The sequence below is a fragment of the Sus scrofa genome, chromosome 2 (genome assembly GCF_000003025.6).
Source record: "Sus scrofa isolate TJ Tabasco breed Duroc chromosome 2, Sscrofa11.1, whole genome shotgun sequence".
In the NCBI taxonomy this organism is placed as follows: domain Eukaryota; kingdom Metazoa; phylum Chordata; class Mammalia; order Artiodactyla; family Suidae; genus Sus; species Sus scrofa.
This window is the reverse complement of record NC_010444.4, coordinates 123,456,517-123,468,938: the sequence shown is the minus strand read 5'-3', so window position 1 is coordinate 123,468,938 and position 12,422 is coordinate 123,456,517. Positions and strand designations below refer to the sequence as shown.

General features: G+C 44.7%; 1 protein-coding gene across 1 annotated transcript; it reads right to left on the bottom strand.

Moving 5' to 3' along the window:
* Positions 3,407-10,545, bottom strand: LOC100524190 (protein FAM170A). The gene is given in 6 exon segments (XM_005654995.3): positions 3,407-3,609; positions 4,199-4,256; positions 4,542-5,328; positions 6,062-6,109; positions 6,112-6,201; positions 9,354-10,545. Coding segments are annotated over 5 exon segments (1,005 nt in total). The 5' UTR covers positions 9,427-10,545; the 3' UTR covers positions 3,407-3,609; positions 4,199-4,249.

Sequence of the window (12,422 nt, the reverse complement as noted above, 5' to 3'; positions counted from 1 at the left end):
AAAAATACTCAACATCACTGATTACTAGAGAAGGGCAAATCAAAACCACGAGATATCACCTCACTAATGATAGTCAGAATGGTTATCATTAATAAGTCTACAAATAACTAATGCTGGAGAGGGTGTAGAGAAAAGAGAACTCCCCTGCACTGTTGGTGGGAAGGTCAATTGGTACAACCACTGTGGAAAACAGTATGGAGTTTCCTCAGAAAACTAAAGATAGAACTAACATATGATCCAGCAATCCCACTCCTGGGCATATATCCAGAAAAACTTTGATTCAAAACAGTACGTGCACCTCTATGTTCATTGCAGCACTATTCACAACAGGCAATATATGGAAACAACCTAAATGTTCATTGACAGACGAATGGATTAAAAAGATATGGTACATATACACAATGGAATACTACTCAGCCATAAAAAAGAATGCAGCAACATGAGTGGAACTAGAGATTCTCATACTAACTGAAATAAGTCAGAAAGAGAAAGACAGATACCATATGATATCACTTATAAGTGAAATCTAAAATATGGCACAGGGAGTTCCTGCCGTGTCTCAGCAGAAACTTGCCTGACTAGCATCTATGAGGGCACAGGTTCGAGCCCTGGCCTCACTCAGTGGGTTAAGAATCCAGCATTGCCATGAGCTGTGGTGTAGGTCACAGACACAGCTTGGATCTGACATTTCTGTGGCTGTGGCATAGGCCAGTGGCTACAGCTCCAATTTGACCCCTAGCCTGGAAACTTCCATATACCACAGGTGTGGCCCTAAAAACACAAAAAATAAAATAAAATAAAATAAAATAAAAATATGGTACAGATGAACCTATCTACAGAACAGAAACACTCACAGACATGGAGAGTAGACTTGTGATTGCCAAGGGGGAGGGTGTGGATGGACTGGGAGTTTGGGGTTAGTAGATGCAACTATTACATTTAGAATGGATAAGCAATGAGGTCATGCTGTATAACACAGGGAACTATATCCAATGACTTGTGATAGAACAGGATAGAAGATAATATGATAAAAAGAATGTATATATATATATATATATATATATATATATACATGTATATATATATATATACATACATGTATATATATATATATACATACATGTATATATATATATACATTCTTTTTATCATATTATATATATATGTATGACTAGGTCACTTGAATGTACAGCAGAAATTGACAGAACAGTGTAAATCAAGTATAATAAAAAAATCTAATAAAAATAAAAAATAAAATATTTTATTTGACATTAATGATTCCACTGAATATGGAAAAGAAATTCAATCTAGTTAACAGGCAAAGTCACAAGACAATTATAGGAGAAAAAGAGCATCTTTCTCAAAACGCCCATCAGTAAGGGAATAGTTAATTATATTAATGATTTGGCACTGGAAGAAAATAAATTTGCCTAAATAATGGGATTGCCTTACAGCAAAAATTCATGTCAAATTTATATTAAAGACATCAAAAGATCTCCAATCAAAATATTAATTGTAGAATAGAGCATAATTCATGGATCAAAAATCTCTATAAATCTATATTTTTATTATTTCTCTTTGCACCTTGAATTTTTTCCCCATCCAGTCAGCAAGGCACTCTGAGTTCATTACATTAAGGTAAATACCTAGCAGAAATGAGAGAGAAAAAAAAGAAAATTCTCATTTTTGAACACAGTGTGAATCCTACCGACAGGCCCTCGTTTTACTCCTACTCTAGGCATACAGGGAAGTCTCTATCCTGGTAGAAACAGCAGTGAGAACACTCACTTTATAACCAATATCCCACCATGGATTAAAAAAAAAAAAGATCCTACCGTATAGCACAGGGAACCATATTCAGTATCCTGGGATAAATCAAAATGGAAAAAAATATTAAAAAGAATGTATATATGCATATAACTGAGTCAATTTACTGTACAGCAGAAATTAACAGAGCATTGCAAAGCACCGATATTTCAATTAAAAAATAAATTTAAAAAAAAAGTCAAGCCAAAAAAAAAACCAAACCAAAAAAAAACCAACATTCTACCAATTTATGTGGAATAAACCCTAGGTGTTTAAAGAAGTCAGTACAAGAGAGGTCAAAAAACATCCCAAGAAATGTAGAGGAGATAATATAGACCTAGGAAAAGAAGTGGGGGAGAGCTAATTCTTGGTGGGCTCAATGGCAGGTAAAAAGGAAAAAAGGTGAAGATTATAGAGTATGCAGAGGTTGTCAGAGTATCAGTGGCATCTCCCAGACCATGCCGTGAGTATGGAAGGCTGGGATAAGCCTCAAATTCTGAATTCTTCAGAATGTCAGTTAAAGGAGTCACTAGGCATCTTGAGGTAAGGGATATGGAAATGCAGGTGAGAAAGCCTCTTCCAGATGGAGAGGCTGGGGAGCTTAGAGCCAGTTAGGAAGCTGGCTTCCTCTTATTGTTATTATTATCATCATTATCCAAATAATAACAACGAGACCAGATCCCTGGAACTATTGTTGATTTACTGAAGCCCCATAGAAGTCTCCTTATACCTCCTGGAAAAAAAAAAAAAAAAAAAAAAAAAAGGATGGGACTTGGGAGTTAGACCTTATTCTGCTTACATTGAGAAAAAATCCCTGAACTTCCCACTATTTCCTTGGAATTCCATCAGCCCTATGAAAACCTGACTCTGGCCCTCTATTCAGATTAGGAAGACACATTATTCTTCCCTTACCTTAAAGACCATGGACAATTTCATGCATCAAAATAAGAACCTCCTAGAAGCTTTTAGTTCCAGTGGTAGCAGTGATGTGGAGATGAAGTTCAGAGGTGACAAGTTCAAAACCTTGATAGGCTAAAATAAGAATTTATTTAGCAGGTAAAATACGTCAAGAACCATTGGCTCAAACTCTTAATATAGCAATGTCTCCTCCCAATTCCTGATGGAGGTCAGGTTGCCCCTTTATGACACTTAACAAAGTCTCACCATCTCAAAAGGTCAGGTTGCCCCTTTATGACACTTAACAAAGTCTCACCATCTCAGGAGGAACACGTTCCATGGACAGCTTCAAGACTGAGAAATTTCTCCTCTGTTCTAGTGGTTCCTTGTGAAGTCCCACTTCCAAGCCAGACCTGAAGAAACATGCACACCACTCCCTGCCTCTAAAGTTACTCTTCACAGTGTTTTTAAACATGACCCATTAGACATGGTTTCCATAGCCACCTGCCATTTCCCAATTACTTTATCTGAACTCAGTGTAATGAGTCATGTTCTCACGGGAGATGTGGTTTCCAGCCTGGGAAAAATAGTCATACAGAAGCCTCATCAATCCCAGGAGTTTGGGCACTGCTGCTTCTGGAAAAGGCTGGTGGATGTCTTTGGTGCTTATGTGAAACTTTGTTCACAAACTAGTAGAGGCACAGATAGAAATGATGGATACATAGAAACATAGGTAGATAATTTATTAATATATCCAAGGAAGGTTTAGAAAACACCCTTTATTGCATGTGATATTTATACGATATTCATATTGTCAAAGGATGTTAGACTGAACGCTGGTCCCTTCATCCTCCTTCAGGCCACTGGCATTCTGCCTGCTGCTGGCCCCAGGGCCCTCTCTTCTCCCTGGAATTGATACAACAAGTGAGGCAAAACAGGGCCAGACGAGAAGTGATATGAGCTCTGCTTGTCAGAGTTACCCTTCACCTTTATCTTAGAGCTCAGAGCCACACACACCACAATGAGTTTGTTTCCAGATCAACTACAGCAAACTGAAGGTTCTGGAACATGTCCAGCTCTCTTGGGACCTCATTTCCACTTGTCTCTCACGCACATTCCCCTCTGTTCCAGAAGGCTATGTGCAGTGGTCAGGGTGAGATCCCAGCTCAAGCCAAGGGCTCTTAGACCTCAGACTTCTGGTCCTGCCTTTGTCCTCTCTTCAGACCATTACTGGCTCTCTCAGCTGAGAAGAGCTGCTGGCAGTGCATCCTCTTAAAGTTGAGGTCAGTTGTGGAGCGCCTGAGAAAACTCCCAGTCAAAACTCTCCACATGCTTATTTAATCTAGAGGTCAATTCTCCAGAAGCTGGGTATGCCCCAGGTTGATGAAGGGCCGTGTCACCAGGTAACCCAATGCAGCTCTGTGGCCCCTTCCCTTAGACTCCTCCAGGCCCTTGTGACATAGGCTCAGAAGACTGTGCCAGTCTGAGGTCTTACCTCTCCAAGAGAAGGCCACACCATGTTCTAGGATCTTCTGGCCCATGAATCTCAGTTGCTGTGTGGAAACCAAAAGAGAGAAAAGTGCTTTTTGGTGAAAGAGAATTCCCTCAGATGCTGAAAAGCTCCAGATCAATTCCCACATAGAGTCGAGACTTTATTAAATGCCTGGGCAGGAAGCAAGGGGCCCGGTTCTCCTCCCGTTCAGTTGCTCCCTGAGGTGACAGAGCTCCCAGCTCTCCTTTAGGCAAGCAAGATCCTGGGCTGGAGAGCCAGCACCAGATGGCAGAAGGGGCAGGGACCAGCCCTGGGCAGTTCCCCCACCCACCTCGCCCCTGCTTACTTCCTGTCCTTTGGAGAATGAAACACACAGCCTGGGCACTGACTCCAGGGTCTCTTCCTGGTGAGATCTTCCCCTGTGGGCTGCTCTTCCTCATGCTCCTTCTCTTCTTGCTTCTCTTCTTTTTTCTCCTGCTCTTCCTCCTCTGCCTCTTCCTCCACCTCCTCCTCGGGGGTGATCTCCGACTCCAAGTGGCCTGCCAGCTGGGCCATGGTGAGGTGAAAGACATGGCAACTGAAGCCCTCCCGGATGCCATACTGCACGTGCTCCTGGAGGCTCTCCAGGGTGGAGAAGACCCGGCAGCAGGCCATGCACCTGAAGCCAGTCTCCATGGTCACCAGCCAGTCAGGTGTCTTGGCCCGGGGTCTTTCCTCCCCTGCGGGGGACCCCAGTAGGCTGTCTGACTCTGCCCTCTCCTCATGCTCCTTCTCCTCACCGCTGGGCTCGCCATCAGACAGGAGGTTCCTGGTGGACACATCGGAAGGGGGAGTGCCAACCCGCACATCCCCACGAAGGGTCACTTCTTCCATCCTTGGCTGCTTTTCTAGGGACTCTGAGGGTTTCTCGGTCTCCCAGGAGATAGCAACACCCTTCTTCATTTGTACCTGCATGTAGTATATTTTCAGGCCCCTTTCCTCTTTGTTTACATATGGAGAGGACACGCAGGTCTTATAGGATGAAGGGGATGAGAAGGAGATGTGTTGTGACAGGGGAGCAGGTGCCCCTTGTTCCCCAACCTGGACCAGGGGTGCTCTAAGCTGAGGACTGTCTCGATGTAACCTCCGGATTCCTGAGAAAGGAAGTGAAAAACATAAACACACAGGAGGGGCCACACAGAAGCTGAGGGACAGAGGGCCTGGCTGCTGGAGCTGTGTCAGGAGCTTGGTGTTTGCTGTCCATAGGATGGGGTAGTTGCGCCTGGGGGCTTTTTAGCATGTGTGTATAGGGATCTGAAGAGGTGTCGGTATAAAAGGGTGTGGAGTACGGGGGCGGGGGTGGAGGGCTGAGGTAGTGAGGGGTGCTGGTGGATGGGTATGCTATGAAAAAAATGTGAGTTTGTGTATTACTGGCGTGTTGTTGGTGGAGTATAGGCTGTGGTGATCATGGATCACATGTTGCCGGGGTTGGGGGGTTGCTGAGAACAGATATATGTGGAAAGAAGTTGTGTGCATGACATGTGTGGACCTGAGCTGGAAAGTCGTGTGCTGAACAACTCTGCCTGTTTCTGGAAGTAAAGGCAAAGACAAACCCTACATGTCTCTGAAGATGCTTAATCTGGTCCTCCGCCTTCCACCTTAAGCCCAGACCTTTCTGGCCCCTGCTCCTGAACCTTCCACTGTGATTGGACCAGAACATACACACCCCCACACTGAGCTCAGACCCACGCCCTCCTAATAGCTCTGCCATCCTACCTGGGCTCCTCCACAGAGCCTTCATCACCTCTGATGACCCTGGGTTTCCTCTCAGCCTCACTTGGAGCTATGTGCCTCCTGCCCCACAGTCAAGCAGTCCTGCACCCTTACCGCCATGGATGAGCTTCCAAGGAGAAGAAACACAGGAGAAGTATTCGAGGCAGAAGAGACCTCCCCTGCCCCTGGGCTGCAGCTCGGGGCCACCACAGTGGATCCATGCTGAGGGGCACCCTCTTGTGGCTTCAAGATTCCTGAGGAAGGTATGAAAGGCTCAGAGAGATGGTGGGTTGGACATGTTTATTCATCATTCATCTGTCCAACAAACATTTACTGAGTGAGTGACACAGGTCAAATATACATGGTTTAGAGTGTTGTTCCTGGCAGATACACCAGTATTTAATTTAAATCAACAATTATTCACAACCCACAGGATGGGAGAAAATCTTTGCAAATAAAGCAACCGACAAGGAAATAAACTCCAAAATATACAAACATCTCACACAGGAGTTCCCTTCATGGCTCAGAGGTTAACGATCCCAACTAGGATCCATGAGGATGTGGGTTCGACTTCTGACCTTGTTCAGCGGGTTAAGGATCCAGCATTGCCATGAGCTGTGGTGTGGGTCAAAGACACGACCTGGATCCTACATTGCTCTGCCTGTGGCATAGGCCAGAAGCTGCAGCTCTGATTTGACCCCTAGCCTGGGAACTTCCATATGCCACAGGTGTGTCCCTAAAAAGCAAAAAACAAAAAAATCTCATACAGCTTTCTATCAAAAAAAATAGTAATAATAATAACCCAACAAAAAAATGGTCAGGAGCTCCCGTCATGGTTCAATGGAAACAAATCTGACTAGGAACCATGAGGTTGCGGTTTGATCCCTGGCCTTACTCAGTGAGTTAAGGATCCAGTGTTGCTGTGAGCTGTGGTGTAGATTGCAGACAAGGCTCAGATCCTGCATTGCTGTGGCTGTGGTATAGGCTGGCAGCTGCAGCTCTGATTCACCCCCTAGCCTGGGAACCTCCATATGCATCATGTACAGCCCTAAAAAAAGACAAAAAGACCAAAATAAATGGTCAGAAGATCTGAACAGACATTTCTCCAAGGAAGACAGATTGATGGCCAAAAAGCACATGAAAGGATGCTTAACATCACAAATTATTAGAGAAATGCAAATTGAAACTACATTGAAACTAACACAACATTATAAGTCAACTATACTAATTGTTCTATTAGTTTCTTGTTAGGAACATAGGCCTGGGCAGTAACTGTGATTTTGTCTGAATTGTGAGTATCATGAGTATCAGGTTTTTGATAAGTGGGAGTCATTGTGGAAATGTGTGCATTGGTTCCTATGGAGATGTCTGCATGGTTTCTGCTCACAACTCAGGAATTATGGGATGTGTAGCTTTTCCTGATTACATGGTGTGGCTTGTATTTGTGGTGTGTGTTCATTCATTCCACAATATTCACAAAGAGCTACTATGTATCAGGCACTATTCCATTACTCAAGATTCTGATAATACTGAACATCCTAGTAGAGGAAAAGAGACACTAAGCAGAAATACAATAAGTAGAAAATAGGTCAGCTAGTGCTAAGTATATAAGGGTTGTCAGATAATAGCAAATAAAAATATAGGACAGTCAGTTAAATCTGAATTTCAGATAAACCAAGAATAACTTTTTAGTGTTCGCGTTCCCATGCAATAGTTGGTAGTACTTATTTGTATGGCCTATACACTATTTGGGGCATACTCATACTGAAAAATTACTGTTTATCTGGATTTCAATTTTAACTGGATATCCCATATTTTATCTGGCAACCCTGGTAGGGATTGGTGAGTTTGTATTTTATTATGCTTTGTACACAGTGGATCTGGTATTTCTAAGCAATGTGTTACAATGCGGTGTGTAGGACATGTGGCTGGTTCTTGTATAGATATTTAGAGATTGCTGAAGGCAGCTGTGTTTATGTGAGAACTGAGGAGATGCATGTATGCGTGTATGTGAGTGTGTGTGTGTGTGTATGTGTGTGTACACATGCACGCGTGCATCTAATCTCCAGAGCTTGGTGTGGGGGAGAGGATTGTGATACAAGCGGTTTGTATGAAAACGTAGTGATGAGAATATAGGGGTGATGTGTGTGAATACCTACATGTGCTGTGTGTGGTTTAATAAAGTTATATATATGTGTGTGTGTGTGTGTGTGAGATATCTTGCTGTACCAGAGTGTATATGGGTGTACGAGTGACTGTTGCTTGGAACAACTCTAACAAGAACTCTGTATACTCTTACATACACTGAGCATCACCCAGGCCCAGGCAGGGTGACAAGAACCTTACCATGCAGACTTGCTATCTGATAAGCATTCCACCCCCACTCTCCCTGCTGCTACACACACACACACACACACACACACACACACACACACACACACCCCAGAAGATAGATAAACATGTTCTGAAGTGGAAGGGGCAGGAGCAATCATTGCCTTCCCCATCCTGTTCCAGCTAGTGCCTGAACATCTGCCTATTGTCTACACCTCCACTGCCAGAGCCCATCCTACAGTCTCCAGGGCCCTGGACCTGGTAGGAGCTGCTGGGCTCTAATTGGGAGCAGAGGCCTCCAGGTGGAATTCTAGGGTGGGCTCCATTCTGTCCCAATTCCTCCATGTGACCACCCCCTCTCCCAGGGCAAGCAACGGGCGTGCATTTAATACATGCAGGCACCAGGTGGCCAGAGGCTCTCAGAGGTCCCCACGGGACCCTGACGACATCCCTTACCCTCCCCTTCTGGCTTCAGTCTCTGGAAGGCCCTTCCCGTCCCTTGATTTCCTTTGGGAAATACTTCCCATTGAGGGAATAAAATCCCTTTGCTTCCCATATGATGCCACCCCTAAGACACACAATCTCCTTTCCAACAGGCATTTCACTTCTCAAGACATTTTTCCCCAAGACCTTCCAGTCACCAGGCTTCTCTTTTCTCTTTGAACCAAGCATCTCATGGATGTTGATCAGCACCGTGCACGTCCCCCACCTCACAACTCCAGGGAAAGATCAAAGAGAAGAGGAGAGAACCGGGGGACTGAGAAAAGCTGCATTTCTAAGTCTACACGAGCAGGAAGGCACCTGTTACAAGTCCTACATAGCTCCCAGGAAAACATCCTCAGACCGACAGGGTTGACTTTCCCAGTCATCCAGAGGCATCTGGCCTTTCTCTACATCTCTCACCACAGGCACCCTGGAGATGGACATGGCAGCATCAGCTGAGACCAGGTCTCTTGTTCCCTACTTCACAGGTGACAGGTACTTCACAGGTGGCACATGCTCCACAGCTCCCTTCCTCGAGAAGGCTCAGGCTGGCAGAAACCCACGTGCCCCAGACAGGTTGTCCCCCACATACCTCCTCCCTGCTCGGCAGTTTCCTGGGACTCTTCATTTTCCAGATGTTTCCTCTTTTGTCGCCGTTTCATCATATCAACTTAAGAGTCCCTTAGAAGATGCCTCACGTCCGGCTCTTCCTCTTCCCTATGGGCTGGGCCTTGTTGGCTCTTGGGAAATCGGGTGAAATGATTCGATACAAATAAAAACAGTCAAGTCTCCTAAATGGCTGAAGAACTTGGACCACTTAGTGAACCAGCAGCACGGCCCAGTGCTCACCAGAGCGCAGGCTGTTAAGGTTCAAAGGTCACCAGGCCCACGGCAGGATTCTCTGACCTCAATGATGACATCAGAGCATTCTGTGGACCGAGGCCCAGCATAATCTCTGCAACAGCACAGATCCCATTTTCAAGAACAATTCCTTTTTCTTGGTATAGAGCCTCTCCTGTGAATTCAACTCACATCTTTCAAAGGTGGCAAGATATAGAGATGTTAATGTTCCTTTTTTTTCCTCCCTTTATTTCATCCTTTCCCTTCTGCATTCAAGCATGTAGCAGACTCTGCGTTCACTGGCCAGTGGAGGGGCACGGCAGGGCGCAGTAGCAGTGGCATGCTGATAATCTTGGCTTTTATTTCTAAAATCCAAAACTCCATGGAAAAGAGAGAATACTTGAGCAGAAACATAACAGAAGCAGGTTTTTGAAATGAGGTCTTACTTCCCTGCTGGAGTATTAAGACTTGCTCATTAAGCCAGAGGAAGATGTCTGTGGATCTGAAGGAGAAGGCGCCTCTCAAATGTGGCTGGAGGGGTAGAAAGGGCAAAAACAAAGGAGAAGCCTGTGGGTGCATATAAGCAGAATCACGGCAACCTGTCCCAGGAATGGCACAGGAGCCACCAAACCTAAAGGAGGCCTGGCACCCAAGCCGATGGACATCTACACTCCAGTCCACAATGACCATGCTCTCGGCCTCACCCTCCAAACCTTGGCCCAGTGTAGGACTTCCAAATAGGGATGGGTGGTATTCCAAACAGGACAATAGCAAGATCAAGGCTGAAATACAAACTAAGTGGGGTTATAAAAATTTTTTCATGCCATTTCTTGTACACCTCTGTTTGTGGGTTGTAATTTATACCAGTTACAAATGGGAAGGCTTCTGGATCCCTGTTTCCACCCTAGAATGAGAGATACCTGATGGTGAGATAATAGCCAGGACCCAGTGGGAGTGCTGGTGAGTAGGGAGGAGGTGGCCTCCCAAAAGGTGCTGCTTCATTAGAAACACCCAGCGGACTAAGGCGGGTCCAAATTTGAAAGAGCACTCGAGAGTGGCAGTTTCAGGCAGTGGAAGAGTAAAGAGAAGGCAACAGCAGCCTTGTGAAGGTTGCTGATAAGATTAAATTTTCCCATTTCTCAGACAAACCCTAGAAAATAATTGGCAAGGAGGTTTTTGTTTATTGGGGTTTTTTGGGGGGGTTTTTTTTTGTTTGGTTTTTTTGTTTTTTTTTTTTGGTAATTTTAGAACCACACTCATGGTATATGGAGGTTCCGAGGCTAGGAGTCTAATCAGAGCTGTAGAGGCCAACCACAGCCACAGCCACACCAGATCGGAGCCACCTCTGCGATCTACACCACAGTTCACGGCGACAGTGGATCCTTAACCCACTGAGCGAGGCCAGGGATTGGACCTTCAACCTCATGGTTCCTAGCCAGATATGTTTCTCTGTGCCATGATGGAACTCCCTTTTTTTTTAATTTTTATGGTAGAAATGTTCAAACCTACACAAAGTAAAGAGAATCATATAATGGGTATGCAGCCCCATTTACCCATCACTCAGTTTCAACAATCAACAAGATTCTGCCATTCTTGTTCTGTTACACATAGCCACACACACACAGAAACACAAACAGAGACACACATGCACTGTCCACATAAAAAATCCACAAACTGAAAGCTGAGAGTTAAGTTTTATTTGGGATGAAATTAGGACTTAAGCCCAGAGACAGCATCTCAGGTAGCCTTAAGAAACCACTTGGAGGTGTTGAGGGAGGAGGTAGAATATATAGAATCTCTACAACAAAGGACAGGTAGCGGGAACAAAGAGGTCTTGGCTCATGGAAATCATTTATTTGATATCAGGGTCAGTATCCTGAGTTTTCACAGCCTGCAGGACTCACTGGGTCTCACCCTTGGAGGTGACTGCATTCACAGATGACTGTGACATTCTTTTATTCTTAACTACAGACAGCTCTGAAATACCACCCAAGGAGGAAAAGGGGAATATATAAGGATAGGATAAAGGTGAGAGGGAGGTGCATGCAGCCATACATACATTTTACAAAGTTTGTTGCTGATCTCCTGAAGGTTACTGCTAGTCACAAGGAGCAGACATAACGAGTGAGGATTCTGGTGTTTTTCGAGACATGAGGAAATACGAGAATTGGGCACATAAGATCTTTTTCTAAAAATATGTGACGGAGTTCCCGTCATGGCTCAGTGGTTAACGAATCCGACTAGGAACCATGAGGTTGTGGGTTCGGTCCCTGGCCTTGCTCAGTGGGTTAAGGATCCATCGTTGCCGTGAGCTGTGGTGTAGGTTGCAGACGCGGCTCAGATCCTGAGTTGCTGTGGCTCTGGCATAGGCTGGTGGCTACAGCTCCGATTCAACCCCTAGCCTGGGAACTTCCACATGCCACGGGAGCGGCCCAAGAAATGGCAAAAAGACAAAAAAAAAAAAAAAATTTAAGTGTGTGACTATCTGAAGGCCTGTTCTTCCAGTTTTCCCAGGGCAGAGAGTGCCTTACTCCTGGTTTCCACCTTGAGCTCCACTCAGGCGGTGCTGAGGGTTTGTAGTGGCTCATGTTTTACCCCATGTAGAGGCTGATGGCAAGTGCCAAACTTCAGTTCACACACGCACACACATACAATTTTAGATTTCTGTTCATTTATTTTGGCTTAGGAGTTTGGGGAGGGTGGGGGAGGTACTATGTTTTATAGCAAATCTCAGACATTAAGTCATTTCTCTTAAATGCAGTAGCATTATCTCCAACAGATAAGAATTTGTTTCTAACATAATAACAATACCTTTATCTTA